Consider the following 27223-nt stretch of genomic DNA (forward strand, 5'->3'; position numbering starts at 1 on the left):
TCAAAATATAACCTAAATTGAGAAAATCCAATTGTATTTGTTTATTAGGCTTCTCCAGAGAAACAGAACTAAATATTTATATGAATAAATTTATTATGGGAATTGACTCACAAGATTTCAGAGGTCAAAAAGTTCCCTAATTTCCTGTCTATGTGCTGGAGACCTAAGAAAGTTGGTGGTGTAATTTAGTTCAAGTTCAAAGGCCTGAGGAACAGGAGTTCCAGTGGCCAATGGTAGGAGGAGATGGATGTCTCAGCTCACGGACCGAGTTTGCCCTTCCTCCACATAAACCTACTGGGGTCCTCAATATTTGGACCACAGTCACCCACATTGGTGAGGGTAGATCTTTACTCAATTTCCTGATTCAAACCTCTTCTGGAAGCATTTTCATGGACACACCCAGAAATAATATTTTACAGCTATATGGGCATCCCTTAGCCCTGTCAAGTCAACACGTAAAATTAACCATCACAATCGCAATGCTTCATTTCATTAAAAAAAAAAAAAAGAAAAGAAAAAAAATCACATTAAGATTATATAAACTGGGTGGTTGTTGGATAGGTGTTCATTATATTAGTCTTTATTATATGTTTGATATGGTTCACAATAAAACAACTAGCTTTCCTTTAAAATGCCTCACAATGGGAAGAAGTGGGTATGAAAGAAGCTGTGTTTTGTGTTATGTTGAAGTAAGAATGCCTTACATGCCTCTGATGCTTTTTAAGAAGTCCATTTTGTAGATGTGGTATTGGCTCCCTGGATTCAAGTCTCAAGAGGATTAATCTAAATCCATATTGGTGAGCAAACTCCCCTTGCCTGTGATGGGTTCAGGAGAGCATGGGACACTCTTTGGGCCAGTGAGGTGGGGAAAAAAATATAGAGGAGGAGAGATTATGTGAGATATTTCCTCACTTCCAGGAAAAACACTAGGAGGAAATGGTCTCCTCTTTGAACATGACTGAGTTAGCCATGAATGTGTGATACTGGAAAGAATGCCGCCATTTTGCTGCCCTCCTGAGGATCAAGCCACACAAGGGATGGTGGAGCTTCAGCACAGGAGAAGCCTAAGTTCTTAACGGTGCTGAGTTTTGGTTGTATGGTGGGTAATGTGGGTTGGGTATAAGCAACAAAGATCCTATTATTTAATCTGCTTGAGGAGGGTTTATGAATTGATGTTGAAAGTATCTTAACTGAGTCAGTAAATAACTTCCAATTTAAAAAGTTAGAAAAGGAACATATATTCTCATTATAAATACTTAAGAATACAGAATAAACATGAAGGTTCTCTTATACTGTTCTCATCCCATCTTGTACCTCTAGACTTTATTACATACACACACACACACACACACACACACACACATGTTACTTATATATACATATATATTTATCACACATGTTCAGGTTTTAAGAGAATTTGGATCATTAATAAGTAAATATGTATCACTCTTTAGCTATTATATTATTATATATTATACATAGGTGAGATCTATATCTATCTATATAGATATATATTTTTTCACCTAAAAATAGATTTCAGGTCAGGTCTTAACCCTATGGTACTGCAGTGTGGGAACACTCATGGTTATTTTGCTTTCCCATTTTCGATTACAGGAGGGCATTTAGACACACCTCTTTGGACACTGGTAATTCTTGTGAAATGAATTAATGAGTAAAATGCACTGAAGGAGATTTCCTGGTTGAAAGGGTCAGTGTGTGCTGGGTTGGACAGATCTGCCTGCCTGCCCAGGGAATCTGTGACACATCAGGCAGACGCCTTCCACACAGATGGGGCAGCTCTGCAATCGGGTGCTGGACTTCTCCCTCTTCTTACCTGCTTGCCACCAGTAGCCACCCGAGTCAAAAGCGTTTCTCATGGCTGGGGAGATGGCATGGCTCAGTTGGTAAAGTGCTTGACTTACAAGCATAGGGAGGGCCCTGGGTTCGATCCCCAGAACCACACAAAAAAAAAGAGCGTTTCTCCTAGAGTGAGGACCTGTGTGGCCACAGGAAAAACAGGAGAAAGGAGGGGAGGAGCCTGGCCTTGCCTTCCAGTAACTATCTTTCTCCTATTGAGAAAGGAACACAGTGATTCACCAGGGATGGCATGGAAAATAACCCAAGGTAAAGACACAAATCAGGATGGACACCTTACTCAGTGCCAGGCAGGGAAGCCAGAGACTCCCTACTGAGCCAGGCACTAACCCCTTAGTGGCTAGATCATGTGAGGGCTCAGGGTCTCTAGGCAGAGGGTAATATGTGGATGTGTGTAGAAAAGGAATGTCAGAGTCGCATTTATGGAGAGGAAGTTTGAGGAAACACAGGACTCTGGGTACATGGTTCTCTGAGAGGGATCTTGAAGGAAGACCAGTGTGGGCCGGGAGGAAAGGTAAGCAGGGTAGGATTAGCCAGGCCCAAGGCAAGCCCCAAACCTTCTTCATGGGGCCCTTCTGTGGTGCTCCTCCTCTTTTTAGTCTGCGCCCCCACCAAAAAAGAAAAAAAAAAAACCAGATACATTGATCTGGGTACATTTATTCAGTTTGAAAAAACACCAAACTGGTGATTTTTTAAATTCGAAAAGACCACCATCAAACTCTCTACCCCAACTTTTCCTATTTTGAGAAGTAGAGAAGGGTAGGATATTGAACTGACCCATTTTTCCTCCAGTTTGGGTTGAAAGGACTAAAGGCTGACTTCAGACTGGGAGGACCATCCTCCAGGAGATACACTCAGGGTCTGCTTCTAAAGGACATTTTTAACCCACCAGGACTTCCTGAGCTGCAGGACAGGCCCTAGCTATGCAGGTCCTAGCCAGCAGCCAGATGATCCATGGCCAAAGATTTTCAGGTACCCAGTATCAACCCCAAGAGTCCTGATGAGGAACTATCACCACCCATAAACCGGAGGAAACTGAGACCCCAAAGAGAGAGAGTTGCCTAAGATCAAATAGATATTTGGGAGCAGGGACAGAAGCAACCCAACTTGGAGGAAAAAATGGGTCAGTTCTATATCTTACATTTCTCTGTTTTTCAAAATAGGAAAAATTGGGGTAGAGGGTTTGATGGGGATCTTTTCATATTTTAAAAATCACCCAGGGGCTGGGGGTATAGCTCAGTTGGTAGAGTGATTGCCTTACATGCACAAAGCCCTGGGTTCAATCCTGGGCTCAAAAAAAAAAAAAAAAAAAATCACCAGTTTGATGTTTTTGTTCTTGTTTTTCAAACTGCTCAGGTCAATGTTTTTGTTTTGTTTTGTTTTTCACAGTGAAAAGTGCTCTCAGGTGGTCACCATCTTTGAGGTCTGATGGAGACCTGGGGCAGGAGACTGCCTCACTTCAGGGAAATCTGCTCCATAGGCAGAGGGAAATCCAGGGTTCTGAGTCAGTTTCCCTTCCCGCATTACCTAGGACCCAGGAAGAGTTAGACCTTTAAAAGGAAAACACAGGAGACTTTCTGAGAAGCCAAGGAGCCTTAGGAGAACCTATTGGTTCTCAGTTCAGGTGGACCGAGCAGCATTCCCCTCTGGAGAAGACTACCGAGGAAAAGGCTATCTTTAGTCTCCAGGTCCAGGTGCAAATGTCATTTGGCACCCAGATTGTGGGCAGAGCCCGGTCGGTTCTTCCCCTGTGCTCTCATGGTCATTTATCCCACACCTGCAGGCTCTCTGGCCTTTTTGGTCTGATGCGCCTGGAGGAAACGCCGGTAAGGAACAGCAAAGGAGCAGGAACTCAACCCGCGCTTCTCAGATGGACATGCCTAGTCATCTGGGAACAAAGCAGTTATTTATTTTCCCTTTTAGTTCGGAGTACCAAGAGAGAGGGTATTGTCTTCTATAGAAAGACGCTGAAAACTCCTTTTTAAAAAAACAGCCCCAAGAGCGTCCCTCCAGTACTTCGAGGATGTTGGGATAACGTGAATGCCTGTGAGCATCTGTGCTGACCGGGCACAGGGAGTCCCATCTCAGCCAGGGGAGAGGTGGTGTGTGTGTGTGTGTGTGTGTGTCCATGGGTTTAAGGTCTCTTCTCTTCAGGGACCTCGGATGGCCCCAGAAAGCGTTCTCACTGTAATCTTGGAGTCCAGCCTACCTGGAAGGCACCACGCGTCCACGCCCAGAGGGCGCTGCAGACTCGCGCCCATATAGTACCAACTACCTCCCCTTCCGCCCTTCTCCCGGGCAGCACCTCAATACCCTGGGCCGGGGCGGTAGTGGGTGCTTCCCGGCCCAATCAACCCATGACCAGCCCAGCTGCAACGCCGTGAACCACAGATTGACCCGGACGGTGGCTCGGGAGGAAGGAGGGGCTCTGCCCGGACCGGGTGGGAGTTGGGCGGGCTCGGACCCTAGGGGGCGGGGATTGTGCGGGGGTGGGGCTCTACAAGGGGCGGGCAGAGTGGTCCGGGGGCGGGGCTCTAGGGGGCGGGGTTCTAGGGGGTGGGGACTGGGGCTGGCCCGGAGACCTGGCGGAGCTGGGGGTGGGGGGCTAGTTTTTGCAACGGCTAAAGGCCTGTGGGTTTATTATAAGGCGGAGCTCGGCAGGAGAGGTGAGGAATAGAGCAGAGCCGAACGCAGAGGAATCGGCTATCTGGAGCGGACTCGGGCTGGTGGACCCTACAGTCTTCGCCTTGGACAGTAGTGCGCTGGGCGAGCGCCCAAGGGAGCAGAACACAGTGCAACCAGCGGAGCCGGCCCGGAGCTCCGCGCAGTCAGCAGCCCCGACCCGCGCAGCCCGCCGAGCTCCCGCCGCCGGTCTGGACAGCATGAGGCGCGCGGCGCTCTGGCTCTGGCTCAGCGCGCTGGCGCTGCGCATGCAGCCGGCGCTCCCGGTGAGTGCGGCGCGGGCCGAGCTGGGAGGCGGCGGGAAGCCGGAGCTCACCACCTAACGATGCAGGCGGCTGCACGTGGAGGGGGAGGGGAACGGGCTTATTCCCGCGCTAGCCGGGCCAGTCCTGGGACGGTGAACCCCGAAATCAGGGCTCGCGTCCCAATTCCCTCCGCTGTCTGTTGGTGCCACTCGGATCCAGCCGCTCCGGGCCGGGGGCTGGGGCGCCCCGCGGAACAGAGCCTGCGCCTGGGCCGGGCGTTCAATTATGTAAAACGTCTCCACATGTGTCGGAGCCCGCCTGCCTGCGGCGGCGCCCGGGTCTCCTACTCCCACCCCGGTCGCTCTCGGTTCCGCAGCAGCCGGGCCTCTGCCAGTGACCCGGAGGGATGTAGTGACCGCGGCCACCACGTCCCTTCCGTAGACCCTAATTCGAAGCAGATCACAGGCTTGCGCCCCGCGCGTCTCCCAGCCCAAGCTCTGGGAGGTTTGCGCCGAGGCAAGTTTGGGCGCAGCGAAGCCGGAGCATTTGCATAGGGAGCTGGACCAGAGTTGCGCTGGGACACAGGCGCGCTGGCGGGTGGCCGTGGGGTCCTTGGGCTCTCCCCTGGCTGCGGGAGGTGAGCTCCACAGAGCTGGCAGCGGAGGTTCCGGGAAGTTGGCTTCGGAACGCTGGCGATCCCGAGGAGCTCAACTTTTGAGCTGCTGAAGTTGTGCCGCCCGCGGAGGGCGCGTTCCTGTGCCCGGCACGGCCGCGGGGCGAGGGCGTCTTCCACGCGAGTGGACCTCGGATCCGCTCTCCCCCTCCCCCGACTCCGCTTTGTGCTGAAGCAGCGCGGAGGGAAGGCGGGTCCCTTGGCCCGCCCAGTAGAGTCGCGAGGAAAGAGGGACAAACGTGGAGCTCGCGGCCGGGGGAGGCCTTTGGATGGGATGTCGGTTTCCTCTAAAGAAGGACGTGGCCGACCAAGAGCATACCGAGAAAGTGGCTCTCCCTCCCCAACAGCCGTCCGCTCGCCTTCCCCAATGGGGGCGCTTTGTTCTCGTCCCCTGTAACCCTTTGCTGGGATCCGCCCCGCAGCGCCGGCTCCTGACGTGGGCTGGGTCCTGGACCGCCGCCAGGTGTCAGCGCGGTCCTCCGGGTGCCCACTCCCCCAGCCCTGGCACCGGGTGCGGGGGTCCCTTTTGGGAGGGCTGGCTGGGCCATCCCCTGGGAGGCAGATGAGAGGGAGGTGCGCAGCCAGCAGCTCTTTCCCTTCCGGAAGTGGTGATCTCTCGGCACCACATCTGGACAGCTGGACTTCCCTAACTCTGCCAAAGGGAGGCTCGTGGGCAGGGAATGAGGCAGGGCACGGGGTGGGGACCCGGGCCCTGTACTTCCAATGTGGCATGTGTTCAAGACCCTCTTGGAACATTTCTCTCTGTGATGTTAGTAGCCGCCAGTTATTGAGCGCTTTGGGGTTTGGCTTCTGAGGTGAGGTGGGTACTGTCGTCTTTGAGGCTAACATGTAAAGTGTCTTTGTAGCTTTCCAGGTGTCTTGTGCTTCTGAGCACTCTGAAGTCCAAGGGACGTCCAGATACCTAGTAAATTGCAGATGAGTTGGACTGTGTTGTGTGGGGTGCTGTGTCTGGGGGAACTAGGGAAAGGATATGATTTCCCAGCTCAATCTCCAGTGCACTGCTGGCTTTCAGGTCCAAGCAGTTGCTCTCGAGGGTTGTGGTTTCTGTGGGACTCAGAGTACGCCTGGAATCATAGTTACCACTCCAGAGAAGAGAGTGGAGGCACTTGGTGTACTTCCCTGACCCTCCTGGCATTACCTCCTGCTTCTCGCTCCAGGCCCAGAATGGGGCCTAAGTGGGGGCTGCAAAGGTGGGGAACTGTGCCAGAATTGTGAGGGGTGGTTCTTTCCGCCTGTCTTGGGTTGAGGCAGGCAGTCTTGTGAGCTGGCATCTCAGAGCGCCCGTTACTACTGGGGAGGTAGCTGGAGACGGTGATTCCCTGTGGACTGCGCATCCTGGAGTTTTCTGCTTGCTGAGTAGGGGCAGATGCTGCAGTAGGAGACATTGTTTCTGACCCAGAGACTTTAACACTGCAGGGAGACACAAGGCCCAGGAGTCAGGAGTCTTGGGGGAAAGGAGGGAGGGAAAGTCCTTAGACCTGCAGTTCTGGGAATGCCTTTTGAAAGAGGGGGTTGGCTGAGCCCCAAAGCACTGCCTAGGTTTGGGGTCAGACTCCAGTTTGGAGCCTAGGTGTTTTTTCCTTGTTTTATAAAGTTTAGATTGTTTTCTCTTTCCTAGCCTTGCTGCCCTCTCCCTTTCGCAGTGAATGTCCATGTTTGGTTAAAAGTGGGTGCACAATGTGGCGTACCTTCCCATAGGCCCCCATTTCCCATAGCCCCTCCCTTTCTTTTGCCTAAAAGAAATAAGGGAGTTGAGATTTGCTTAAAATGGGATAAGGTGTCCACAAGTTGCAGAGATCTGGCCCTTTCCAAAGGAAGGCTCACTTTGTCTCCCGTGGGAAGCAGGTCAGAACCTCCCAGGGGACCAGTGAGGTGGTAGTGACTGCTGGGTGTCTGATTTTGAATGGCAAAGGGAGGCTGCGGGGCTGGTGGTGGCTCACAGCCATTCCCTAGAGACTGAAACAGGTTTGTTTTCAAAGTCTGTGTGTGTGTGTGTGTGTGTGTGTGTGTTTCCCATGGTCTTTTGTTTCTGTCATGTCAGAAAAAATGACTTGTTCTGGAATAGTTATTTGCTATTTTTCTCTTTCTCTCTTCTCCTCCTTGAAAGGCATAAAATCTCTTTTGCCTTAATTATGGGGACTAGTAGAGACATTTCCCCACAGCCTGGAAGGGGGCGGGGGAGGCGCTGGCGGCCTTGCCTGGGCTCAGCCTTCTAGAGGTGATGTCACCGCTGGCTGGCTTCAGCTCCCCCAGGAGGGTGGAGTCAGTTTAAGTCTCTACCTGTGGCTCTTGATGGGTTCCAATAAAATCTTATTAATACACATTGGGGAGGTGGGGGTAAGGAAGGAGAGGGGCCTGGAAAGAATGACTAAAAAGCCTGATTTTTGCAGTGTTTTATTGAAGGATCTTTTCAGATGCAGCAGAATTTTGGATTCCTGAAATCCCTTGAGAATGAGGTGTCCTTGATAGCCAGGCTTTTTCAGTGAGTTAAGAATCTCTATTACCCTACAGATTCTTCTTTGAGCTCCAAGTATTCTTTCTTTGAGCAGGACTCTGAAATATTTATTTCCTGTCCTTTATCAACAGCAACAACAAAATGCGAGACATGATTTATTCTACTCTGGATGCCCGGGCTGCTCTCCTCATCATGTGCCAGCTTGTGGCACAGTCTCCTGGGCCTACTGGGCTCCAGAGGGCTCTGTGCCCTGGTGCCTGGTGGCCACCAGTTGCTCTGTTTTGAGTTCCGATCTGGTCTTTTTCTTTTTCTGTGTGATAGCCAGAGTGACATCGGTGTGCCTGAGTACAGCAGCTCTTCTGTTCAATTCTCATTTTTTTCCAGCAGTGCTGGGAAATTTATCAGTTTAGTTAGAGTTATATCTAAGACAAGGGTTGGAAGCTGTTGAGTAAGGGGCTCACCTGTGAGTGACCTCCTTGATATGTGAATTTAGCCTTCTTCCTGGAGCTCAGCGGGGACCCCTGCAGAGCAGTGACAGAATGGCAGAAAAGGATGTTACTTTCCTCCTGTAGGGCCACCCCCACCCCTGGGGTCTAGAGTAACAAAGAGATGCTGACTAAAAGAGGTACTTAAGGGACCTCTCTCAGAGACAAGATTTGAATGGATGAATAACCTCTTGGGGATATGCCTCCTCTGCTTTCATCTTTTTTTTTTTTTGTACTGGAAATTGAATCCAGGGGCATTTTACCACTGAACTACATCTTCAGCTCTTTTAATTTATTTTTTTTTAAATTTTGAGGCAGGGTCTTGCTAGGTTGCTTAGGGCCTCACTAAGTTGCTGAGGCTGGCTTTGAACTTGCCAGTTATATTCCTGTATTCTCCTGCTTTAATCTCCTGAGTCAGTGGGATTATAGGTGTGCACTGGCAGCCTGATTTAATCTGTAAGTGACCTGCCAGTCCCAGGTAGGCTGGACTGGTGAGCCTAGCTTACTTTATGTCCTGATGAGCAAGGCCCTTTGTCCTTTAGCTTTGACTGTGACTCTTAGTTTTGGTCCTGTCTCCATCTCATGTATGTTTGAGTTTGTGTTTCCACATAATTTGCACCCATACTTGGCAAGGCCCAGAACAGTTTGGGATGAGGTAGAGTCCCAGGACCCGGTCTCAACTCTGACACTAATTTACTACGTAATCTTGGGTGAGTCACTCTCCAAGTCTTGTCCTCATCTCTGACATGGACATCATAATACCTGTTCTTCCTGCCCTCATTCTGTCATTTGTGTGTTCATTTCATAATGGATGTGTGAAAGTGCTTTGTAATAAAAGTGCCCGAGGAAAGTTAGCTGTCGATACAATTAAGGTTGCCTTTTGCTGGGTGCCTGTTAGAGAATGCTTAGTTCTTTTCTTATATTCTTATTTAATCTTTGTCCCAAACCTTTATGATATATGTCATTGCCCCACTTTTTTGGATGAGGAAGCAAAGGCCTGCAGTGATGAGCCCCTCCAAGGAGCAGAAGTGATAGGACCAGGATTTTTATATATGTGATCCGGAGCAGGGTGTTGACCCGGCTGAGCTGGCTGGCACAGCCCCTTTAGGCAAACCTTGAGCCTTGGGCAATGTCCTGATGGTTGCTCCGGGACAAGCAAGAGCTCCTCACAGAAAAGCTGGGACAGCAGTGGGACTGAGGAAAGAAGGCTGGGAAACGGGTGCTGGAGCTGCGGCCTACACAGGTGTATGTCATTGGTACCAAGCAGCCTGTTTGGATGGTGCCTCGTGCCGGTACCCGGCAGCACCAGCATCCTGGGTACCAGGGAAATAATTGCAGGATTAGTAGGTCCCCTTTTAAGGCTGGGAAGTAGACACAGGGGCACAAGTGGGGTGAACAGAGCCCAGGGCTATTGGCCTCTATACCACATTCACCTTTGCTCCTTTCCAGTGCCAGGTCCCACTAGGGCAGTAGCCACATGAGGAATTGATCATGATTTCCTCATCCTGGAACTGAAGTTTTCTGACTGTCCACTTTTTATCAGGCAATTTTGGAATCTTGGGTGGGAAGTCCCCTGAGACCCTGCTTCAGAGTGCCCAGGGAGAAGAAGTCAGTGTAAGGGGTCTGTGGAAAAGGGCTTTTGGCACCAGTATTATGAACCCTGGAGCAAAGTCAAAACAGTGTCATTTCCTGCTCAGCTGTTCCAGTAGAGGTTGGGTTTTGGGTGGGAGTGTGGGCATTCTGGAATCTTCCACAGAGTGTGATGTGAATGCCTTGACAGGTGCCAAGGAAGGGCAGGGACGTGTATATCTCCCCACTAGGAGTTGTGTTCAGGGTGCAGACCATAAAGATGAGGCCCCAGAAGTGAGACCCTGACTCGGGGTCCCTTCAGCCACGGAGCAGCGCAGCTGCAGGCAGACTTGGGAAGCCCCACACAGCTGCCCTGGAAGGGCGTGTGGTGCGCTGCTTCTCCCTGCCCTCAGGAAGCGTACGTTCAGGTGAGGCAACCGTACAAGGAGGTCTCCAGCATTCCTAGGCACACTGCAGGCCTCCCAGTGGTCAGTGTGGGGGTGACCCAGAGGAGGGGTGGGCACTGTCATGCCCTGCTCTTTGAAGGACCAGGAAGTCTGGCAGGACCTCTGAATGTGGAAGCCAGCTGAACAGGTCCCGGGGAGCATGCAGTAAGAAATCCAGGGACACTCACTCAATTAGGAGAGGGGCAGGGTGGTGGGCCTGCTCCTCTATTCAGTCACCTGCCCAGTGTCTTTCCTGTTGACTTGTGAATTCCAAGTCTTCCAGGTATGTCCCTCCTGCCCTGGTCTCTCTGCACAGTGGGAGCCCTTTAAGGGTCTCCAGCCTCCTGGCATTTATGGCTCTGTGGGCTGCCTAATTATATATAGAGGTTGCGCCTCCAGCCCTGGGAAACACTCCTGTGCCTAGTGACTCACCTGAGGCTCGCAGCCCCACCAGGGGCTGTGCGTGCACATGTGTGTGCGTGGGCTGCAGCCACGCTGGCCTCTGCCTGGCAGTTCTGACGCCCGTTTCCCACTGGGCTTTCCCGCATGTTTGGCTGTGGTCGGAGCTTTGGGTGAATCTGGTCACCACCTGTCTGCAACTTCCTCCCCAAAACCAGGACGCTTGCCTCTCCCTCCCTCCCTGCTGTCTTTCCTCTTTTTAACTGCAGCTCTGACGCTCGGCGTCCCTGGCTTAGAAGTCCGTGGAAGTTGTTCTGACAGAGGTCAGCTGGGATGCCTGTCCTTCCTAGTCCCAACTTTGCCTCTGACTGTGTGGCTCGGGCACACAGTGTGCTCCTCTAGGCCTGTTTCCTGTTTGCCCAGCAGCTTCTTTCCTTCCTTCAGGCCTGAGAGCCGCATGGTGGCAGAGGCCTGGTCCTGGGAAGGGTGAAGGTGACCCTGAAGGGCTTCTTAGTTCTCTATCCTTATTCCTTCTGGGGACTCAAGAGGGAGACCTAGCGGCCCAGGTCTCTGTAGCGGGGACTGTGCGGGTAGGCTGCTTGGAGGGGTGGACATGGTACTCAGCGTGGGAACCAGGATGGACGGCAGCCCCTGCGCCGGGTCAGGCGGGGGCGGGGCGGGATGTTCTCCGCACACGCCCAGGCATCCTGGCACCTGCCCTGAGGTCCGCTCATCAGCAGGAATGAAAGCAAGCAGTGCTGGGCAGGTTGGGGCGGCGGGGAGGCGGGCATGTTTATCGTTCCACTCATCAGCTGAGTCATGGTGCCAGGCCCACGGGTCCTCCCTGGAGACTCACCCAACCAGCCTCGACCCACTGGAGCCCACTGTGCTGGGCACCAGGTGGGGTAAAGCAGTGGGGCACGGTTGAGGGCCCTGCTCCTCTTCTGTGGAGTGGCTTGGACGTGGGCCTCTTTTGAGCCCTGTGTGAAATGAGGGAAGGAGGCTGAGAGGCAGGGGGAGGGTCACCATGTTTGGTCTTCGTGACCTCTCATGGTGATGGCCTGTGACTGGCGGGTGTCTGTGGGGGCCACTTCTGCTGCCCCAGGAGGATCCTGCTCAGTGCTGGGGGCGTTCTTGAGCTCTGCCTGGTGGAGCCAGATCCAGTCTGTCCTGTGCTGGCTCTGGGGCCCTGTGCAGGCAGCTCCACACCTGGCCCCGGGAAGCCCTGAGAGAGGTGCCTTTCAGTGAACCTGGCGGGAGATCGGCCTCTGCAGCCAGGCGGAGGGATGGCAATGAAGGACACTCTCGACTCAGCCTCGTCCCAGTCTACCCTGTCAGAGGAAGGATTTTGTCCCCGAGCCCCACGAGATAACAGTTTCCACTCAGGAGCATGGTGTGTAAAGCAGGATGTTTCTTGAGCCTCAAACCTAGGCTGCTTTCTGGCCACGGGAAGCGTTTGGGTAGGGTGGCTGTAAGGTGGCCAGGCCTGCCCTGGGACTACTCTTGGCCACCACCGATTTCCACGACGGTAAGAAACCTCTCCCAGCCAAGGTCCCTGGAACTCATCATCTCTTCCACTTGGGACTCCTGGTGCCTCTGGGGCCACACGGGTCCTTTTTGGGTTCCTTGTCTTCCCCGTTCAGGTAGTTGTCCGGGCTCGGCTGCCTGGGTCTACCTTTGAAGGCCCAGTCTGGCGTCCCATTGCCTTGAGGCTGGGCAGATGGAGGGGCCTAGAACCGGCAGACCAGGAGACAGGATTCTGGCTCTAGGCCCAGGGTGGGTGGGTAGGGTGAGGATCGCCCCTGCCCCCCAGGGTGGAATGTGAGAAGGAGTGAGGGCACTCCCAGAGGCTGGGGTTCTTGTGTCCATTTGTGACATCTACCAGGAGGCCCCCAAAAGACCGTTAGGCCCTGGGCTCTGGATTTACTCTTCCCATGCCACCCGCACCATGGTGGCTACAGACGCTTCAGAGGCCTGACCTGGTTGAGGACTTGTGTCATCCCCACGGCAGGGCCACAGAGTGGCCGTGGCTCTACCCTCCTCTCTAGCAGCATCTCAGTCCTGCTGCCCAGGTAGCTCTCTGGGCCTGGGAGGGTCCATCTCCAGAAAAATATGGCGGTGAGGTTCGGGCCTGGGAGGCCCTAGGCTGCCAGCTCTCTCAGGAGCTGCTGAGACCACGTGGCAGCTGATGTCGTGCCAGCTTCCCTGTTGCAGGCTGTAGGGGTGTGTGCTGCTGTGGGGTGCCCAGTCTCTTCTAGGATGGGAGTGGGGAGCACCTGGGTCTGCAGACCTTCAGGCTGGCCAGGGCCTGCCAGCTGTGGCCAGATGGCCTCTTGCTTGGGCTGCAGGAGTCCTCAGGCTATCTCCACCTCCCTGCCCTAATCTCTACAGGCACTCTGTGGGGACCTGGGGCTGTGGGGTGAGCACAGGTGGTTTTCCCAGAGGCTGGCCTGGGTGTTGTAGAGCCAGGGACGCTGGTTTCCTAAATCCCTGTGGGTGAATCTGAGGCAGAACTGGTGTCCCGGGCTCAGGGAATTGTGTGAAGAACAGCGAGCTCCTGGTCTAGACACACAGTGGTGGTGTGGGCCACCTCTTTTCCTACATATAGCAGCCACCTGGGCCCGGATGCCTGGGTCTGCCTACCTTTGGGGATCCCAGTCTCGGGCCCTGGAGCCTTGGGACTGGGCAGGTGAGGGGACCAGAACAACCTTGCTAGTTTGCCTTGGTTAGTCCAAACCCAGGCTGGGTAGAGAGAGGAGTTGGGCAGAATCTCATCATTACCTGTGTAGTCTTGGGTATAAGTCTTTCCCCTGCTAAGCCTCAGTTTCCTCATCTGTAAAATGGAGTTCATTTCTCATATCCTGCCTGAGAGGGTTTTAAAAGTGATTTAAAGAAGTAACATGATAAGATATGCAGTCTCTTCCCTGCTTGGAGCAGGTCTCTGGGAGGTCGAGGCTGATCTACCGTGGGGAGAGCCACCGTGGCTGGTGGCAGGGGTGTAGTCATTCTGTGTGAATGACCTGCTGGTCTTGCCCCCGTGATGCTGATGTAACAAGTTCTGCAAACACGGCTTTTGCCCCTTCTCGGAAAACCTGAGCCTGTGCCCAGGACTGGCTCCTGCCCTGAGCCATTCAGGCTGGGCTGGCAGGTGGGGAGGAGGCCAGGTGAACCCAGACACCGGGTACCTGGGCGGGGGTCAGTGCAGCCCAGCACGGCCCCAGCTCTGGGGCATGGTGGCCTGTCCCCATAACTTCTGATTGAAGTCTGCCCTGCAGAGGAACTGGGATCTCTGTGGACGCCTTTGTAGCTGGCCTGGCTGCTGGGTGGGGGGCCCACCTCCAATCTGGTGAGAGAGGGACTTGCTCTAGCAGGCCTGTGTGGCCTCTCTCTGCCTCTGTGGCAGTGTGCCCTCGAACAAGTGACTCTCCCCTTTCCCTTAGTTTCCTCATCTGCAAGGTAGGTGTGGTACTAGAGTCGAAAGTGGTTAGGGAGGTAATTAATTAGTCCAGGAAAAGTGCTTAGACCAGTTCCTGGTATATACTACTCATTAGCCCAGGTTAGACCCTTAGGATCTTCTCCCACCTGCTGACTGGCCCTACGTCCTGAGCAGAGTGGTCTTTCTGCTTCCCTCTCCTGGGGTCACCAAGCTACTAAGACCGGGACTGCCTCCCATCTCAGCTCTGACTGCTGATGCATAGGGGCCTGGGAGCTCAGCCTGGCCACCTGAGCATGTGCAGACCCCTCAGCTCCTCAGGAGGGCGAGCTGCTGGCCGGAGGGCCCAGGATGCTTTGCTCCCCTCTCTGCTGTGCCCCTGCCCGCCACTGGGTAACCACCACAGAAAATCCCATCCAGTCTCTACTACCCAGGCGGAAGGTGCCGGCACCGCCTGCTGTGAGGCCTTTGAGGATACTCTGCCTTTCTGTGCTTCTCAGCAGCCTCAGTACCTCCACTCTCTGAGGTGTACTTTATCTGAGAGGCAGAATCCCAGATGAGCCTGGTGTTCTGTACGTGGGAGGAAAAGTCACCGACTTGCAGCTCCAAGGGAGGGCAGAGGGAATTGAGTCTGTCATTCCTGGGTGGGGTGTTGCTGTCATCCACATTCTGACAAAGGTTAAAAGATTTGTTCTTGGCATCTTCTAACCTCCCTTTTGTAATCCTTTCTGATCTTCTGTAGCTCCTACTCAACCCCAGTGCCCTAGTTCCAGAATTACCCCTCCCCCATAGGGAGCTGATTTATGCTATAGTGTGAATGACTAGTACCTCTTAGCCCTCCCAGAGACATCTTTGTTTTCAGGGGGATATTGTGCACTGAGAAGGCAGATTTTGGTGATAAAGTTGAAAAATCCCCCCACCCCAACACACGCACCTAGAATCCTGCCCGGTTGCAGGTGTGTCGGTAACTGCAGTTTCTGCCTCTGTGAAACTTGAGAATACTTTATTTAGCCAGTGTAGGGGAAGGATGTCCCTGGAAGTCCATATGCCACAGGTGTCAAGCCCCGTGGAGTCCGGGGACTGATCACCTAGATAGCAGTACTTGGGGGCTGACTGTTCTTAGTTGGTTCATTAGAACTGCCAGGGCTGGGGAGGGACAATGCTCTCTGGAGGCCTTGGCAGCCTCCTCTGTCCCTCTGGTTTCCAGTTGCCACCCCCAGAGTCACCTTTATTTGGGACATCTGCTGTGTCCTTCCTAGGCACGACTCTTTTGGGGAAGCTGAGAGATGTGACTTTGAGTTGGTGTCTGCCCCCTGCCCACTGTGGATCTTGCCACCATATTTGGGTTTTTTGCCCTGCTGTTGTGCTTGGTTGCCCCTGGAGGGTGAGTCTGGACGCCCCACCCAGAGAGGACTCGACCACCTGAAGCCACAGGAGGCCTCTTGCCACCATTTGACCAACCCCCCATTGTGCAGATGAGCAGCCTGAGGCAGGCTTGTTTAGAGGTCACCCCACAGGTCGGGACAGGGCCCAGGCTACAGTCCCATTTTTCCTATGCTGGTTCTGATTCTTTCCCCGGGCTGTCCCCTGGTGGTCAGTGCCAGGGTCCCCGAGGAAGGATGGCTGGCGGGGCCGGGGGCTCCTCTCAGGAGCAGCAGCAGGCGTGCCGCTGGCAAGTGGAACTGGTCTTCCAGCTCGGCAGCTCCACACCCAGCTCTCAGCCGGGCTGTTCTGAGACTAGTCCTGGCACGTGGGCTCTGGCAGGCGCCAGCTCCAGGAGAGTGGGACCGGGGGGCTGGGGGCGACACTGACCTGGTGTGGGCGCCGGGGCTGGCATTGGGCTGCCAGGGTCCCCTGCCTCCACAAACAGCCCTGGCCTCTCAGAGCAGCAGAGGCCAAGACCCTGTGGCCTTGTCCTTAGGTTTCCTATCTGGTATCACCCTAAAGGGCGAGTGCTGCCAGCACGGGGCCTTTAAAATCAAGAGGGGGACCCGTGGCCCTTCCCAGGAATCTTCTGGGACAGCGAGGTCTCTGTCTCAGAGTGGCAGAGTGGTAGGGAGCTGGGTGTGAGCCCAGGGAGTTCCCAGAAAGGTGGTCCTCCCGGAGAAAGTGTCCCAGGGACAGGGCCTCCCGGGTGCCCCAGGGTCCCGTTCTTCGGTGAGACTGCTCCCGCCTTCCCTTCCCTGCCTGCCTCTTCCCTGGCCCCCGCCCTGGGCTGGGCCCGTCACTCCTGCCTGTCATCCCAGGCAGGCCCCAGCTTGACTCTCGGTGGAGAGACAGTGAGCTGATAAATCGCTGTGCCTGTCAGCCGGAAATGCGGGTGCTGCCCTGAGGCACCGGGGGTCCCTCCCTCCTGGGTGTGGCTTGGGGGCAGATCTCAGGGGCTCGGGGCCCAAGTCAGGAGCCTGGGCCCCGCGGACCTCCCTGGCAGGCCACAGCTTCCCAGCTCCCAAGTTAGGAGACAAGCCTCTCCCTGTCTCTGGGGCCCTGGGCTGTGGCCCTGCTCCGGGCAGGGCTGTGGCCTCCTTGTCACCATTCACTGCCCTGCCTGGGCTGTGAGAGCCATGAAGGAGTTTAGGATTATCCAACCACGCCACTCGTATTCCTCACCTGGACCATGGGTCCAAAGGCGAGGTTGCCCAGGGGACCTGCCAGGAGCCCCACCTGGCACTTTCCCTGAGACCCTTGTTTGAGATGCTTTGAAACCAATTGCTTCACCCAAGACCAGAGGAGAGGCTGCAAGGGGTTCCCTCAGAGGGAGAGTGGTGGCCGCCTCCATGCCTCAGCACACCAGGGCTTGGAGGGCCGCAGTGGTGGGAGGGTTATTTTGCCCATGCCCCTGAAAGGCCACCCCTGGGCCTGGCAGCACTGCTGCCCTTGGGCACAGCCCTCACCCTTGGGCTCCCCTGGCCTCGTAGCTCAGCAGGGCTTTTCCTGGTTTCAGCTCAGCTGCTGTGTCAGGGCAGCAGGGAAGGTGGGTTGGCAGACAGCTGCCTGGGAGACCAAGGTTGTCCCCAGTCAGTCCCGGGAGGGAGGAGTCTTAGCCCAGCTTCAAGACACAGGTTCTTGCTTTCCTTTATGGGGGCTGGAGGCCTGTGGAAGTGGCTTCCCGCAGCTCCGTGGTGAGGGGTACTGGGCTGGCACCAGGGCTCTGTCGAGAGCCAGAGCATTGCAAGTGTAGAGGGAGCCATCTGGAGCCTTCCCAGGTCACTCTGTGTCTGTCACTATTTGGCGCCTGGCCTTTGGACACTGGTCTTGGTCAGTAGACCTGGTGGAGACGGCGCCTCCTCTGGGCGCCTCCTTTCCTCTCCAGACCGTTGCAGCCTGTGGCGCCCCTGCGGGACCTGGGAGCTTCTTCAAGTCTGGGGATGGAGCTCGGAAGACTTCACTTGGCACCATCTCCTAGTGACTCTTAGGGACCCTGGACACAGGCGGAGGTTCAGTGTCACCCTCAGCCATTGTTGCTCTTGTGCAGAGGTGTGGGGGGACCAGTCAGAGACCCCGTCGCTGTGAAGTCTGGGGCCAGGGGCATCTGCTGTGTCTCTTAGATTCACAGATCTGACCAGGACACTGAGGTAGCTAAACATGATTTCTAAAACCCGGAGCCTGTGTGAAGGCTCCTGAGGATGTTTGCTCTGCCGTGGAGTCCCTGTGGGATGGACATGATGGCTGCTTATGCTGGGGTGACGCTGGACCCACCTGCCTTTTGACTTGAAGCCTGGGTTCTTGGAACAAGCCTGGGTCCCACCAGCTGCAGAGCTAGCATCACGTCCCAGAATTCAGGCTGCTTGGAAGTGACTGTGACCAGCTCCTTTGGTAAGGCCAGCTCTTTGTCTCTGGTGTTGTGACTAATGGGACTTGTTGAGTCAGTGACTCGGCTTCCACCCACAGAAGCGGGTTTCATTACCACCCTGGGGCAGTTACAGCCAGCGCGGTTCAGCCTCCCTCTCTTTTCCACTCCGTAGTGCACAGGTTCCCACTGCTGCCTGAGTTGGTGCCTTGGGGGGACATTATCTTAGCCTCTCCTGGGTCTGGTTGGGGGCTTCAAGCCCAGTCCTAGCACCGTCCTTAGGGTGGCCCCGCCTCTGCAGCTCCCGCTTCCTGAAGCCTCTGCAGTGGGACTCCTGGATGTTGCTCTGGGGGGCTGGGAACTCTGCCAGGTGGGACCAGACTGTTTCTTACCCTGTTTTCTCCCCAGCGCTCCTTGGAGGATGGTCCTCGATCTCTGAAGTTGAGAACCCCATTTAATATCAAAATATCCCATTTAGGACACAGGTTGAATTCTTCGTGCTATTTTACACTTAGGACACAGGTTGAAAACAGAGCACAGCTGAGAAATGAATGGTGCTTTTTAAGGAATTTGTGTTTTAGCCATCGCTTCTGTCAAGCTGCAGGGGACGTGTTAGTGTTTGAGGAGGCCGACGGGAAACCACAGGTCTTTGGGCCTGTTGACTGCAGGGTGATAGAGGGAGGGTTGGAGGGGCAACCATGGTTAGCAGGGGCGTCCACCATAGTCACTTGAAGGTCTTGGAGATACACACTTGATACCCTGGCTTGTGACACAGCTCAGGTGCCTTCATGCCCAAGATGTCCTGGCAAGTGCTACAGCACAGACTGCCCCTCCACCCGGGGCACCCAGGGCAAGGTGCTCCGTGTAATTGGAGGTTGCCAAGGAGGGTGGTCCTCTTTCTGGCCAGTGTGGGGGTGGGAGCTGGCGGGAGATGGCTTCAGGCTGCCTTCTTGAAGCTTCCTTGCCAGCTCTCTACCCACAGACTCCGGATGTGCTCTTGGGCATGGCTGGCAGCAGGGCTGAAGACTCTGTGACCCTGATCTGCTCCACACCCTTCCCTCTGCACCTCTCAAGTATGGGCTGGCGCCCGGGTACCTTCAACCACTGGGCAGGGAATTGGTACTGAGGATTGAACCCAGGAATGCAGGGTACTCTACCACTGAGCTACATCCCCAGCCCTTATTATTTTTTATTTTGAGATGGCCTTCCTTAGTTGCCCAGGCTGGCCTTGAACTTGGAATCCTCTTGCCTCAGTCTCCTGAGTCTCTGGGATTACAGGTGTGCGCCATCCGTGCCTGGCAAGAAATCTTAGCCAGATTTCCTTAAGACAGATTGGCTCTCGTGGGGAAGAGTGGCCGTTAGGGTCAGAGAGCAGGAAAGATGGCAGTGAGAAGAGCAGAAGCAACGCCCAGTGTGTGGACACTTGCTGGCCGGCTGGCCTTGGGCAGGTCCCTCGCCCTTTCTGAGGCTCTGCTCCATTTCTGCCAGAGATGCTAATCGCAGCTCTGCCTTCTCAGCTGTAGATGAGTTGTAGAAATCAAAGGGTAATGGGCGGGAAGTGTTTCCAGCCGTAGGCAAGGCCTCCTGCCTTCACGCCCTGTCACCTGCTGGACCAGAGCCCTGCCTGGGCCTCTTGCCAGGGTCCTTCCCACATGGCTCCAGGGTATGGCCAGAGCCTGCCTGGCTAAGATGGAGATGGGCCCTCCATTCTCTCTCACTCCCTGTGGCCCAGGTTCCTGTGTCTGCCCTCAGATCCCCCAATTCCCAGGTGAGCCAAACCTCTGGCTTTGGGTTTTCAAGCCAGTGACCTTCAAGGGGCCACTGTCCAGACTTTCTTCACAGAAAAGTTTGTTCTAAGGATATCTGATTTCCTAGGACCCACAGAGGTGAAAGATTGGGCTGGCTTGTCTTTTGCCTCCCCAAGGGACAGGAGGTAGGTTCCAAGCTGAGCCCTCCGGTCCCTGGGCAGCCCTGAGCACTGGCCATGCAGTCTGAGAAGAATCCAGCTCAGAGGTGATGCTGAGCAGTCCCTGGCGAGGCCTTAGAGGTGGTCTGTTGCAGCCCGGGGATGAAACCTGAAGTCACACCCGAAACTCCAGAGTCAGCAGGCACCTTGGTGACCCACAGTCAAACTTAGCAGTTTCTGCTAATTTCCCTTCAGGGAGTGAAGAGCTTCCCTCGTCCTCAGCTGAGATACGATGGAGAAGGTCCCAGCTGCGGGTTGTCAGGGAGCCCCTCTCCGTAGTGAAAACTAGAGGCCCAGAGAGGAGATCAGCTCCCTCGCCAACTCCAGGGAGCTGGTTAGCTGGCTTCAGTGGAGAAACATTTGCTTAAGAACTTGTTGTGTAAATAAGATGGAAGAGGGATAAGCCAATAGAGCCAGAGGGACAAATTGTTGCTAGGCTTTGCTGGGCAGATCCAGAGTCTTATCTAGCCTGGGCAGAAGCCCTGCTCTTGGGAAACTGTTAACCTATTGGGGCTTTTTTGTGTAGGTGAGAGGCTGGCCTCTCTGTGTTCACCTGGGCTCGGGGTGGTACCTCCAGGGTTGTTCCTGGGCCCCAGTGTGCATGTCTTCTTGGCCTGTGCTACCTCGGCTTGAACAGGTCCTGGACCCCAGGACTCTGGCTTCTGCTGGAAACGTCACCTCTCTTTACAGTCAGCTTGTCTGGTTGGAGCCCTGAACCGCTCCCTAGTCTGGAGCTTTCTCTCTAAAGGACGGAGTCAGTGCTTCGGGAGAGGGTGAGGCTGATCTCCATGCCTGCGTCTGCCTGGTGGACGGTATTCTCTTTGCAGAAGGGAACAGGCTTGCGGGTGGGGAAGGGCTGGCGGCAGCTTCAGAGCTGTACAGAGGCAGCATCGGATTTGAAACACCACCTGGCGTGGCAGAGGCAGGATGTAGCCTGATGTGGGGCCAAGGGGGTTGGACTGTGACTGTTACTGTGGATGAGCCACCATGGGCTGTGACTGCTCCTTGTGTACGGGCCACCATGGACCAACTGTTCCTTCTGGATGGGCCACCATGGGCAGTGACTGTTCCTGTGGACGGGCCATGATAGGGTGTGACTCTTCCTTGTGGGTGGGCCACCGTGGACCCTGACTTCCTTGTGGATGGGCCACCACGGACTCTGCTATTCCTTCCTGATGGAACATGAAAGGCCCTTCTAGGGTCAAAACTTTGCTCTTGGGGGGAGGAGGGTACAGTTTTGCTTTTGTACTTTCAAAGGAAGTTCAGCATTATTTTTAGCTTCACGGTTTCTACATGTGACTGATGTGTCCCTTGGACCTGGGCTTCTGGATATGGAGCTTCTGCCTGGTCCAGCTCTGCCCCAGGGCTGCCTCATGAGGCCACAGGTCCTGTCTGTCCCTCTTTGCTCTGCTCCACTGAAGAGTGAGGACCATGGGACTGTGACCAGGACTGGAGAGGCCTCTTGGTCTGAGATGACCCTGTCCTCTTTGAGCCCAGCCTCTGCAGAGGCTAATTCTGAACTGGCTCTTCCTGCCCCCTTCTTCTCAAAAGCCCCATCTACTTCCATCCTGCCCTCCATCCAGATAGGACCGCTGGCTCTGGAGGCTGCCATGGGCTACCCTGGGCCCAGACCCCTCCTCCCCATGTTGAATGACTCACTCCCTGGTTAGAGCTTGGCTGCTGTGAGGCACTTACTATTAGAATCTGTACTTGCACAACCTCACTGAATTTTTACAACAGGCCTGGAATAGAGATGTTACTATCAGCCCCATTTTACAGATGGGGAGACTGTGGCCATAAGAAGTTTGATGACATTTGATCAGTGGCAGAAGTCTAGGGAGTCTCTAAGGTCCTGAACTGCTCCTTGCCAGGGCCCTCATAAATTGGACTTAGTGAGCTGGGTGTTTTGGGTTCAAATCTTGCTGTTGAACTGGACCCTCCCAGCGACGCTCTCTGCCCGCTGGTTATTATCCTGGAGCTAGTGGTGGAGGTGGACACGGCCCTGACTCTCTGCCTCCTCCAGATGCCCACTCCCCAGTCCTGCCATAGAAGCTGGCCGTGTGTGCACCCGGACACCACAGCTTCTCCGTGTTGGAGCAGGGCAAGGCGGGCCACTCTGCTGGGGCTGCTGTTGGCAGAGGGCTTCTCCCAGGCCCGTTGCCCATTTACTGGAGCCTCCTTACTGCAGAGCCCCTTCCAGATTATTAGCTTACCCCTGTCTTTTCTTCCCAAGAAGGACAATACCAAGAACAATATGATGGCTTAGAGGGCCAAGACCCAGTCCTTGCTGTGGATGAGAAAAATGGGCCTCATGGCCAGGCCTGGGACTGCCTGTGGGGACAAAGCTCCTCAGTGAAACAGCTCCCTGCTGTACCCAGCCCTGTCCCTCAGACCTGTGGACCTCTGTCCATGAGCAGCCTTGAGGCTGCTTTTCTGAGTCCAGATTTTCTTGGGATTGTTCCTGGGGGTCTAGAAAGCTCCCTGACTGGTGGCCCCACAGACCTGATTCTCAGTGGGGGTGGGCCACCGTGGGCCATGACTGTTCCTTGTGAACGGGCCACCGCGGACTGACCGTGCAGTCAGTCCTGATGAAGTCCCGTGGGGCTGCAGCTGTGTTCACAGCACAGCTTTCTGTTCTTCAGAGAGGCCCCGGGCTCCCTCCAGCCCCAGCTGCTCACCACCCCGGCACCCAGGACCAGCTGTGCTGTGGCAGAGGGGCCTGCAGGGAGAAGCGAGGCGTCCTACCTGCACAATCTGTGCTGTGTGTGGTGGCTGAGGCCGCTCTTCGGTCTGGGACAGGGACCCAGGGACAGCAGGGCTCCCACCAAGCCTCCACTTACATGCCCTTCTGATCCTTCTCCAGCAAACTGTGGCCACAAACATGCCTCCCGAAGATCAAGACGGCTCTGGGGATGACTCGGACAACTTCTCTGGCTCGGGTGCAGGTGAGGCCCTCTCCCGGTTCCCTCCCCATCCCTTCCCAGCTGGGTCAGAAGGGAGATGCTGAGTGAAAGAATGGGACTTGGGCTGCAAGGAGCTGCCTGGTTAAAGGGAGGGCATCCAGGGAGGTGGCAGAGGCCCGGGGCTGCCTGCTGCAAACGGGCACCTGCCAATCTTCGGAACCAATCTTTGGAAGGCTCTTTGACTCCTCCAAGCCTTTGTGTCTCCATCTGTGAAATGGGCATAATACCTTGATTCACAAGGCTGCTGGGAGCAACAAGGCAGCACAGGACCTGCTGGGTCCTGTTTCTCTTCTCCTGGGGGAGAGAAGTCCTGAACCCAAGCTGGTCATGAAGGCCTTATAGAAGAGGTGGCTCTTTGGGACCTCAGAAGAGGGCTGAAAGCTTAGAAAGGAGGCTGAGACCTGAGTAGGAAAGGCACCAGGGTGGAGACCTCAGAGCTAGGAAGCAGGCATCTGTTCTTGGGCCTGGGCTTTTCTGCGGAGCGGGAGGGGTGGGAGAGGTGTGTGCACTGGGGTAGGGCACTTGTGCCCTGAGCTTGCCCACCACCATGGTCATAGGAAAGCTTCTCCCAGGTGACCTTGGGGTCTTTCTGGTGGCTCCTGGAGGCCAGGCTGCCCACAGGCAGGTGCAGTGGAAAGGGCCGCTTTTCTGTTTTCCAAATTGAGTTTTCCTTCAGCTGTTTTTGCCCTAGGGACACACACAGCCTCTTGAGAGGAGGGGTCTGGCCGGGGAGTCAGATCCTGAGTCCTTGCCCAGGCACCCACCCTCCTCCCAGCCTGAGTCTGGCTGGACTGGGTGCTCTGGGTCCTCTCCCACCCTGACATGCTCTGCTTTTGGCCCTGCAGGTGCTTTGCAAGATATCACCTTATCCCGGCAGGCCCCGTCCACCTGGAAGGACATGTGGCTCCTGACAACCACGCCCAGGGCTCTAGAGCCCACCGCCAGGGATACCACAACGGCCTCCACTTCCATCCTGCCGGTTGGAGAGAGGCCCAAGGAGGGAGAGGCGGTGATCCTCGCAGAAGCCCAGCCTGACCTCACTGCCCGGGGGAAGGAGACCACCCCAGAGCCCAGGGAGACCACACAGCTCCCAACCACTCAGTGGGCCTCCACAGCCAGAGCCAGCACTGCCCAGGCACCTACCAGCTCTCATCCCCACAGGGACATGCAGCCTGGCCACCACGAGGCTTCAGCTTCTGCCGCGCCCGACCAGGCCAGCCCTCACACTCACGGTGTGGAGTTCGGAGCTCCTTCTGCCACTGACAGGGCTGCTGAGGATGGAGCCTCCACTCAGCTCCCAACAGGAGAGGGCTCTGGGGAGCAGGTGAGGGGCCTCTGTGTTTCCTGGGACATTGGGTGGCCTCTAGTGCCTGGCACCTGCAAGCCTAACACCCTGTGTCCTGTGAGCGTATCATTATGGAGACAAAGTCACAGGGTCCCACCTTCTTCCTGCCCCCAGGGCCTCGCCCAGAGCAGGGCAGACTAATTATAAGATCAGAGACGGAGTCCATGAAGGTCACTCCAGAGAGAGCCCCAGACACAGAGTCCATGCAGGTCACTCCAGAGAGAGCCCCAGACACAGAGTCCATGCAGGTCACTCCAGAGAGAGCCCCAGACACAGAGTCCTTGAAGGTCACTCCAGAGAGAGCCCCCAGACACAGAGTCCATGAAGGTCACTCCAGAGAGAGCCCCAGACACAGAGTCCATGAAGGTCACTCCAGAGAGAGCCCCCAGACACAGAGTCCATGCAGGTCACTCCAGAGAGAGCCCCAGACACAGAGTCCATGAAGGTCACTCCAGAGAGAGCCCCCAGACGTAGCCAGGGCCCAGGTTCTACTCAGTCTTGTTTTCTCATAGTAGCATGGTAATTTTATACTTTACACTAACAAGGAGCCTATTTATTTTCATGCAAAAATGTGTGCTTTGTGTCACTTGAGGTGACAGCTGTGCCACAGTCCAGCCAGGGCCCAGGGACATGTGGCAAGGTGGGCTGGGCTTTGGAGTCCTGCAGGTCCAGGCTGGGGTGCGTCGGAGTGGGTAGTAGTGGAGACCAGATAGGCAGGAGGTGCTCTGGGTTGGGAGACCGTTGTGGCCGTGGCTCCAGCTCAGTCCCCTCCCGTAGGACTTCACCTTTGAACTATCTGCGGAGAGCACGGTTGTGTCGATCGTGGAGCCTGGCCCCCGGAATCAGCCCCCAGAGGATCCAGGGGACACTGGGGCCTCGCAGGGCCTTCTGGACAGGAAGGAAGTGCTGGGAGGTGAGTCTCTGTGGGAAGCGGGAGGGGGCCGACGGTGGCTCTGGGTGGAGCTGAGGCCTCTCCTGTGCTGCCCGGTGCGGGAGGGGTTGATGCCGAACCCAAGGAGCTACTGAGCTGAGCTGGCTTCTGTCCGCCCACCCTAGGGGTCATTGCTGGAGGCCTGGTGGGGCTCATCTTCGCCGTGTGCCTGGTGGGTTTCATGCTGTACCGGATGAAGAAGAAGGATGAGGGCAGCTACTCTTTGGAGGAGCCCAAGCAAGCCAATGGCGGCGCGTACCAGAAGCCCACCAAACAGGAGGAGTTCTACGCCTGAGGGGAGGATGGTCCCTGCTGCTCCCTGCCGCTCGCTAGGCCCCCACTTGCCTCCTCCGTGAAGAACTGCAGGCCCTGGCCTCCTGCCACCGTGCCACCACCCCAGCGCTCTGCCCTCGGGCTGCCCTGTGCACGCAGCCCTTGGGGGTCCGGGGGGGCTCACTTTGCTTCTTCGTCTTCTGCCTGGAGGTTTGGGCGCAAGGGGTTTCTCGCATCTGACCTTTCCGCCACAGCCACGCCTGGTGTCCCACCATTGTGACTTGGCTTCTCCAACGGGAGCAGCCCTTCCCAGATCCAGCTCTGGAGTGAAAGGGGCCCCACTGCTTTGGACCTGGTTGGCCCGCTGTGGCTGGAAAATTCTGGGGATGGGGCTTCGGCTGACTCGCCATAGCACTTAGTAGAGACAGCAGGCTGGGGCCTGGCCACCTGGGGCCGGGGGCAGAATTCAGGGCTCCGTGGGGATTCACTCTGTGGCGTGGGGAGGTCTGATTTAGATACCGACTTGTTTTTGCACACATCTCTTCTAGTTTCTCTGTTCATAGCCCCAGTAGACTTCGTTACTTCCGAGGTAAGTTAAGTCAGTTGATTTGGTTATTCCCCATCTTGCTTCTTTAATCTACGTTCAGGAGAGAGCATCAGGGTTAAGAAGACTTTGTTTTTGTTTGTTTGTTGTTTTTTTTTTTGAACTAGGAGAACCAAATCTGGAAGCCAGACTATATATAGGTTTAGTTTGTGAGTTGTCTCTGAGTTCGTTACTCATGTGTGCGACAGGGTCTGGACTCCCTGTTTGGTGGCCCCATTTTTGTGGTCCATTGCTGGATTGGCCAGTCCAGGCTGCTGTGCGGCAGCCACCTCTTTTGAGCAGTCATGCCCGTGTCCATGAACTCAGGGCCACACCTATGGCCTGGGCCACTGTGATGTTGGAAGAGCCTGCAATGAGAATTTAATCCTGGAGCTCAGGCTGGGGATGGAGGAGAAAGGACTGTCGGGTGGATGAAAGGTGGCACCTTCTCTGGGAGACACTTTCTCCTGGAAGTCGACAAGAGGCATCTGTGCAGAGCTGGCACAGGCTCCTCCATCCGGAACCAAGTTCACCTGCAGCTCCTGCCACCCCTGCCCTGGGCAGAGTCAGGAGTGTTTCCCAAAGAGTGATAGTCTTTTGCTTTTGGCAAAACTCTACTTAATCCAATGGGTTTTTCCCTGTACAGTAGATTTTCCAAATGTAATAAACTTTAATATAAAGGAGTCATGTGAACTCTACGGCCTCTGCTTCTTCTCTGGGCTGCTTGTGTGGATGTGTCCAGCCTTTTTTCTGAATGCCGGTGGTTTTGGGAAGCTGGGCTAGAGGCTGTGTGCCTTTGTGTGTCCTAGGGGAGGGATCCTGGTCCAGAACCTCTCTGGTTTATTTGTTTGTTTTTTAATTTTTTTGGCTAAAATCTTCTAGAGGTCGGTAGGTTCAGCCAAGGGTCTGTAAGGCCTGTTGTCAGTCCTTCTAAAGGACTAACGTAGCCAGACAATACACACAGCCTGTCCTTTGAGGCCACTGGCCCTGGTGAGGTGTAGATCTAGGCCTGCCTTGGGGACCGCAGGCAGCCCTCCTCCCGCACCTCTGCTGGGACCAGAGGTCTGGCCCGGGGCCCCAGGAACTCCT

General features: G+C 55.2%; 1 protein-coding gene across 1 annotated transcript; it reads left to right on the plus strand.

The window, feature by feature from the left end:
• Positions 1-4295: 4295 nt before the first annotated feature.
• Sdc1 (syndecan 1) lies at positions 4296-26832 on the plus strand. The gene is made up of 6 exons (XM_047523410.1): positions 4296-4316; positions 4523-4823; positions 22903-22984; positions 23848-24326; positions 25125-25260; positions 25404-26832. The coding sequence occupies exons 2-6, from the start codon at positions 4758-4760 to the stop codon at positions 25571-25573; spliced, it is 933 nt and encodes a 310-aa protein (XP_047379366.1). The 5' UTR covers positions 4296-4316; positions 4523-4757; the 3' UTR covers positions 25574-26832.
• The last annotated feature ends 391 nt before the right edge of the window (positions 26833-27223 follow it).

The sequence above is a fragment of the Sciurus carolinensis genome, chromosome 13, assembly GCF_902686445.1.
Source record: "Sciurus carolinensis chromosome 13, mSciCar1.2, whole genome shotgun sequence".
Classification (NCBI taxonomy): Eukaryota; Metazoa; Chordata; class Mammalia; order Rodentia; family Sciuridae; genus Sciurus; species Sciurus carolinensis.

Excerpts from the sequence above, each read along its gene's own strand:
- Sdc1 (XM_047523410.1), top strand. The coding sequence starts at position 4,758 with ATGAGGCGCGCGGCGCTCTGGCTCTGGCTCAGCGCGCTGGCGCTGCGC. Across the intron at positions 22,985-23,847 it reads CTTCTCTGGCTCGGGTGCAG|GTGCTTTGCAAGATATCACC; the intron begins GTGAGGCCCTCT and ends TTGGCCCTGCAG. Across the intron at positions 24,327-25,124 it reads GAGAGGGCTCTGGGGAGCAG|GACTTCACCTTTGAACTATC; the intron begins GTGAGGGGCCTC and ends CCCCTCCCGTAG.